The sequence below is a fragment of the Limulus polyphemus genome, unplaced genomic scaffold (assembly GCF_000517525.1).
Source record: "Limulus polyphemus unplaced genomic scaffold, Limulus_polyphemus-2.1.2 Scaffold2431, whole genome shotgun sequence".
Lineage (NCBI taxonomy): Eukaryota > Metazoa > Arthropoda > Merostomata > Xiphosura > Limulidae > Limulus > Limulus polyphemus.
Window position 1 is genome coordinate 163,328 of NW_013668041.1, and position 7,661 is coordinate 170,988.

The 7,661-nt window shown below is 31.3% G+C and overlaps 1 protein-coding gene across 1 annotated transcript in view; it reads left to right on the forward strand.

Moving 5' to 3' along the window:
• Positions 1-2,556: 2,556 nt before the first annotated feature.
• Positions 2,557-7,661, forward strand: part of LOC106466936 (signal transducing adapter molecule 1-like) — a gene marked incomplete at its 3' end in the record, with an annotated part of 19,877 nt that continues 14,772 nt past the window's right edge. Inside the window, exon 1 of the mRNA XM_013927254.2 lies at positions 2,557-2,697. Within this exon, the coding sequence (XP_013782708.2) occupies positions 2,655-2,697 (43 nt within the window). The remainder of the gene's footprint in view (positions 2,698-7,661) is intronic.

The window sequence follows — 7,661 nt, forward strand, 5'->3', positions numbered from 1 at the left end:
ATGAGAAACGTCTGAAAATACCTAAGTGGGACATTTGCCTTAATTGTGTGTAACTAGTAGACAAAAATAAGATTAGTACTGCACAGGATGATTTATTACATCTGGAGGCTTGTAGCCACTTTAAACTTGTTCATGTCTGAAAGCAGTTTACCTTTCTATATTAAGAAAGAGAAAGAAATTAGATACTTCCCAAGTTCCATACAGTAATAAAATTCCAGAGCAAACTTCATTTGTCATAGAAATCCCATTAACAATGCAATAGTAGAAAAGCAACATTCTACAATTTCCTTTTTTTCTTTTTTTTGCAAATATTATACGAGAAAAAATTGCTTAAAATTGTGGAAAGTAAGCATGCCATTCATTTTCTACCTTTTTATTTCATGCAGAATGTTTCAGATTTTATCGTTATTCAGTTATGTATGTGGTATAGGAATACACAACGTATTTCTGTCTTCTTATAATATTATAGTAATTATTTCGAATTTGTTCTTTGTTCTGTATATTTACAAGTTTCACATAACATGTCGTCAAGAAAGCCGTTAAGTTGTTTTTGCCCTAGATTACTTTGTTCATTTGTTTCGAGTAGTTAATACCTGTTCTGCCTGTGGAGGATATTTCTACAATACTGCACTCTGTAAAAAGTCGTTGACAGTAGTTTCTTTCAATGACCGTTTACGTGATGTCTACAGGTTAATGACCACAGCCTCACCTATGTTGTAATGAAAATGACCAGTCACGTGAATAATTCTAGTCACTAGGTGTAGATGCTTAACGTTTTTTTTTTTTTTTTTTTTTTTTGCAAACTAAAGAATGATGAATTTAAACAGTCTGGAACAGGATTCTTGATGGAGATTCAGCTGCAAAAATCCGGTAAAAGGGAGTGTAGAAGGAAAAGCAAGTACACATACCATGTTCATGTTTAGTATGATTATAAAGATTTTTTAATTTTTCACTTTGTTTTGTCTCATTATATTGACATCACGACTCAGTTTGTAAGAGACGTATCATTACTTCACAATAACTTTCTTAATTGAATCTCCAATTATTAAGCAGACCTATTGAACAGCTCATAGGTTAACTCCATTTACCTGAATATATCACACGCGCAGTTTTCACGTAACATATGGTCAAGAAAGTTATTTAGTTGATTTCTTTCGTTCTTTGTCATTTTTGGAGATAACACCTGGTCTACCTAGGGTGGATATAGCTGTAAAGCTGCACTTTATGCAGAAAAAGCAGCAGCAGTGTCCTCCATTGGTAGGTCAGGTGAAATTTTGAGGTAACAACCTCCTTTATGTTGGAAATGAACAGTCACATGAGTTGTGCTAGTTACCCTGGGTAAGTCTGACGTTACCGATTCTACTAATTAACATGAAATGTTGTCAGTCTGGAACATCCCCTTGAGTGAGTCGATCAGTGAAAAATCAAGATTGTAAGAAGCATAGCAAGTATGATCTATTCACAACTCCTGTAAAGGCGATTGTCTGTCGTTCAAAGGTGCTGTAAACATATTGTTGATTTGTGTTATATAAATAAATATTATTTCATTGTGTATTACTCTTGGTGTCCAGTCCATATACTTGTTAGCACGAACTTTGTTTTTGCAAAACTAGTACTGCAATATATCTTGCTATATCTACAATTATGTAACGGATCTACGTAATTTAGTCTTTTGGGAAATCGGTTTTAATCGAGAATACCGCAATATATTCAAAACAGATATTAGTCATATTGGAATACGTATAATTGCCAAAAGAAAAAACTTAAAAGGAGTAATTTCTAATCAATGTTTTAAACCTGCAACATAAATGGTTTGAACAAGCTAAAAGGTAACGATAAAGGTCATAATTTTTAAACATAAAATGTAAACTGAACAGAGATGTGTAGAAAGCAAACTTATCATATAGATATACTGTAAATGTTGGAGGTATCACACATTCTACAAAATTTATAATTCAAAAAACAGCTAAAATGGGATAGAAAAAATGCATCATTTAAACGATAACGTTTCGCCTCTGTTATCATGGTATCATCAGGTACCTGAGGAAGCCAGGTTAACAGTGGCGAAACGTTGTTTTTAAATGATGCATTTTTTCTATCTCATTTTAGCTGTTATTCAATTTTAAGTTATCATATAGATATTATAGATGATTGAGTATTTTTTGGTAAGGTCCTTCAAATTCGTTATTGATACATTGTAACTCCAAAGCAATAACTGTTTGCCTGCAACTGTTTTACTTTGCTCTTGAAAATGCAAATTTAATAAACCGGTCTGCTTAGCGGACAAGTTCAGATCTAAATGTCAGTTTTTAACAATTTCTGTTATGGAAGTTTTTATAAGAATGTGTGTGTATGTTTATTGCTGTATGTCGCTTCAGGACGTTGTGCATAACCCGAATGAAATGTTGCCTTTAATAATTTTATTATTGCACATAATAACTTAACTTCTGTTTAGGATATCTCGATTCCAAAAAATTCTCAGGTTAGAGTTGTCAACACGCACAAAAAACAATCAGAAAAAGAGGGCGCAATAACAAACCGGATACTACGTCAGAGGTAATATAATTTGTTACTGTTCTTAAGTTTTGTCGTCACCTGATAGTGCAGTTGAGAAATATTGAAGTTTAAGTAGTTTCTTTAAAAAAGAATTGCTAATGCCGTTTCTAAGCAATACAACTCCATTTGACCAAGATGTTGGTAAGTGAAAGAAAAATCAAATACTAAGGTAACATGATATACATCACATAACATTTTCCTGTTGTTTCTGATTCAGTGCTCCTAACGTAAGTTAAATTATAATGACGAAATGTACTTTACAGTTTACTCGTTGTAGAAAATTAGTTGTTTCTCTTTAATTTTAAATTTAATCTTACTGTTACTTGTGCAAGAGGTACTATTGACAGTACAGTAAAATTTTTAATACTACTGTTAAAAATTGCACTGAACTGGTACTACAGTTCAATGTCTACGCTTATTACGTGTCTTACTCTTAGTATAAACCTATATGACTACAAAATTACATTAACTGAAACTAATTCATGCAAAAATAGTTTTAAAAAGTAATGTAACTATCCATTTATCTTTCATACACGCTACATCTGTGCCATGTTATAACTATAAGTATAACTATAAGCCATTAAAGGGAAATTGTGGAACCAGTTAAGCCCAGTTTAATTAAATAGAATTAAGAGAAAAAATCAGTTTTCTAGTAGATTGCTGGCCAACCAATACTGGCATCCAAGCCTACCCTTGAGTCATTTGTTTCGTATGTATTGTAGAAATGTTAAGCCTTGTCTAGTCCAAATATCATAATAGGCACTTTTTAAAAATAAGACACTTGTCATGAAAGGATAGTCAATAAATTATTTAAATTTGTGGATGATATTAAGGTCTTGTGTGTTGCTAGCTGTGAAGAGGATGCTGCTGATTTACAAAAAGATTTAGATCATTTAGTGAGTTGGGCAAATAAATGGCAAATGGGTTTTAATTATAATAAATGTAAGATAATGCATGTGGGGTATCATAATTTGAATTATGAGTATAATTTGGATAGGAATAACCTTAACAGTGTTATGAAAGAAAGGGATCGTGGTGTAATAGTTGATCAGTCTCTAAAGCCATCCAAGCAGTGTGCTGTTGCTAATGGTAGGGCAAATAGGATTTTAGGTTGTATCTACTGAAATATTGAATACAAGTCTAAAGAGGTAATAATTTCATTGTATAGGTTACTGGTTAGGCCATATTTGGAATATTGTATTCAGTCTTGGGCTCCTTACCTTAAGAAAGACATTGAATTTGAGTTCAGACAAGGGTTACTAGAATGGTGCCTGGGATGGAGGTGTTGTAATACTGTAGAGGTTAAGATCTCTTAAATTGTTTTCTCTTGAAAATGGAAGAGTTAGGGGGGTGTTTAAAATTGTAAAGGGAATTGATAGTGTTGATGCATCATCTTTTTTCTTACTTAATAGTGAGAATAGTAGCCCTAGGGGACACAAATATACATTTTATTTTATTTTTGTAACTGGGTGGTTGCCTTTGAATGTTGTGTAAGCAGTAAATTTAAGTGAGTTTAAGAAAAAGCTTGATAAGTATATGAATAACGGCTGACTTTAAGATTAAAAAAACATAATTTATTAATAGTTTTAATTTAGTTTAGTGGGTGGAATAGCTGAGATGGACCAAAAGTTCCTATGTTTTCCCAAAACATTATGTTATGATGTCAGTAATATCATGTTTGTTACACTACCAGTGCTGCTTAAATTGAACATATATGTTAAAACTGGCTATGAAATTATTGTTGAGGGCTGAAGCACTTAAACCTTGAGATTATAAGTGAGTATTCATTTTTTATTTACATGGGAGAGAATATCCATTCTTCTTCTTTCTTACCAAAGTACCATAAGGCAGAGCTTACATGCAAGTTGTTTCCAAAGTACCATAAGGCAGAGCTTACATGTAAGTTGTTTCCACTATGCCAAGATCCAGTTTTTCATTCACACTTTTGAGTGGCATTTCTTTAGTATTAAAAGCATGATCCAAATGATGATAACTAAAATGTATTTTGTTAATTACCATCATCAAACATCATTTTCCAAATATTTGTATAACTTTCCAATTGTTCCAAGCCTTTCTGTAGTACGTAATTTCTTTCTTTAACTAAATCCATGGCTTTCCTATAGTTCTGTGAATTAACCAACATATCTATCAATGTAAACATCTTAAATTTAAATTTTTATCCCTTGTTTTCTCTTTTATAACTTTAATAAGCCAGTTAGGATTATTTTCCTCTTATCAGGAACACCTCTGTTGTGAAAGAAAAACAACAACGTATTTTTAAAAAAATCCAAAATCTATCTTGTATCAAGTATTAACTTATTATCCCCTTTTACTAATTATAAATTTTGACTCGTAGCCTCAGAATTGGCATTCTGATATTAGGAACTAAAATCTTGTTTCTCTTTATCTCTACATGTAGGATAACAAAATTATTTTTCTCAGTATTCAAAATCATTCCTATTATGAGTATTTTCCAAATCTAACAAGTTTCCGTAAGTCCCATTATATCATAGTTTTCCATTAGAACCATGTATTTATCAGTTTTATTCATAATACTCTTAACATTAGAATAATAGCAGTAAAGGTTATCTTTGAATCTTATCTTTAAAAACTATTAACTTATTATGCTATAAACCTCTTTTTTTTCTAATCTTCATGCTGCCTTAGCTATGTTATTAATTTGTTTATTCTCATTTTTGCAAGCTCCCCCAGCTCTCTGCAAATGTATTATATAATGATGTTACTACCAGGGTATGAAAAATTAGAGATTTCTTATACAAAAAAAAGAAGGTTTATAAAATAGTAAATACTAATATAGGAGTGGTTGGCCAGGACTTCAGAAAAAGTTAATCTTCAAGTGGAAACACCAATATTGAAAAAATACAAACAAGTAATATTATTATTATCAAAATCACAAAATGATGATAGTAATAATTACTTGGAAAACAAACAGAAAATTCTGTATTGTGAGATTATTCAGAGTATTATTAAGTCACAAATAAAGATCAAGATAATACTTGCAATAATATTTTTTATTAAATCAAATATCGTAATATCAAAAGATAACTAACCTAATACCCATTTCTCTCCTCAGTCTGACATCAAATCTTAAGGTTTTTCTTCCTTGCCAGACTTCAAGATTACATATCACATAAATTACTATTTTACATTTGTTTTAATCATGAACTTATTATCCATACATCACCACTAAGAGAACCTTGTGTTGGTGTCTTTATATAGAAATTACTTGTTTAATATTCAATATACTCTAGGAGACAGGTGAGCTAGTGTTTAAGGAAAATATAAGTAGACCATACGATAGAAGGAAAAATAAAACAAAAATGGAAACTGCTACCTAACAAGTTTAGGTTAACTTACTTAAATGAATATCATTCCTACTATCTGACCTGCTTAAGTGGAGCCTGTATCTAGCATATAATTCATCCAATTTTACCTTAAATTTCCTCTAATCACTACTAATATGATTTTCTTAGTTATTGTTTGTGTGGCATCTTATCAGTGGTATTTTGGAAGCCTAAGTGCATCTCTCAGTCTTTCTTCTTACAACCAAGGGATTAATATCTACATGATTAAGGTCAGTTACAATATTTTAAATAGCTCAGGGTCATGAATATTACTAATATCTTTATTTACAAAAGCAGAATATAATATGTAAATGCTCAGTCATCTCACAGTCTTCAACAAAACCTTGGCCATTTAAGGACCCAACCCCATTTCAAATTTTGCTTAGCTTTAACATATTTAAAACAATCCTTGCTATTACTTTAAACATTATGAGCCAGCTATTCTTCATAATTCCCTTTGAATTTTCTTATTTCTAACTAAATACCTAATTTTCTTATAGTTTATAAATCTTTCATTCTATCTCTCAATTTAAACATAATCTTTTGATAGTTGACCTTAATTTTCTAACCTTCTACATGATCCAGGTTTTGTGTATGATGTGTAATGTCATTTACATTTTGTTATATGCATGTTAGTTTCTCCCTCGTAATGTTTTGGAATTCAGAAATTCAAATCAGGTAGACTTGCTCTGGAAATGATCAAGGGATCTTACAGAAGCTCGGGATTCCAATATAATTTAGATTTTCTTGTTGACAGTCTTGCTATTAATTTTGTTACAGTGTTCTTTTTAATTTAACTATTTCCCCCACTATGAGAATTTGTATAACTTTGATGGAGGCCTTGCTTATGCTGAGTGTTCAGGGTAAAATTGTAGCTGTATTGTCAGCTCTTATTGCTCAATGTATTCATGGCATTGCTGGAGGCCTTGCTTATGCTGAGTGTTCAGGGTAAAATCGTAGCTGTATTGTCAGTTCTTATTGCTCAATGTACTCATGGCATTGCATACATATATTTCTGGAGGAACAACAGTACAAGTCTGTTGTATTCAAAAGTTGGATGTGTTACAAAAGTGTTTATCAAGATACGTCTGTGAATTAATGATGTCAGTCTGACTGACAGTGCAAGGTGATGTTCATGTAAAGAATAAGAATACTATTGTATATTGTACAGTTTTCATATTGTATTTGCATAATGTTTAGAATCTCTGAAACGGATATCAACAGTTTTTTTCCATTATCCCTGTATATTGTATCTGGTATATACTCTAAATTGCTAATTTATGGTAAAATTACAAATTTATAACTCAGATTTCAAATATATAATATGTTGAATAGTATTTTATAAAAGGTTGTGGAGTGTGCACTTTGATTCCACCTGTGTGCATAGGGTGCTTTGAGATCTGTATAAAGGGAACAACTGGAGGTTAATTGGACATTAAGTAACAGAACATTATTAAATTTATCCAATGAAATAAATTTCTCATTTAGGGTAGAACAGATATGTATTACAAAAACTGTAAAATCTTTAATAAAAAGAAATAACAAAACAATGGAATGAAAAACATTAAAAGACCCTCAAGTAGAGAAAGTAGAAAACCAGTTAAGAAAATAAACATTTGATTAACTGATTAGTACAGTGTTACTCAAACCATAGCACTTACAACCAAAAAAACAAAAAATTGATGGCAGGTGCTGTCAGCCAGTTGCCTTCCATCTTGTCAGCAGCTCAAAATTAGTGAC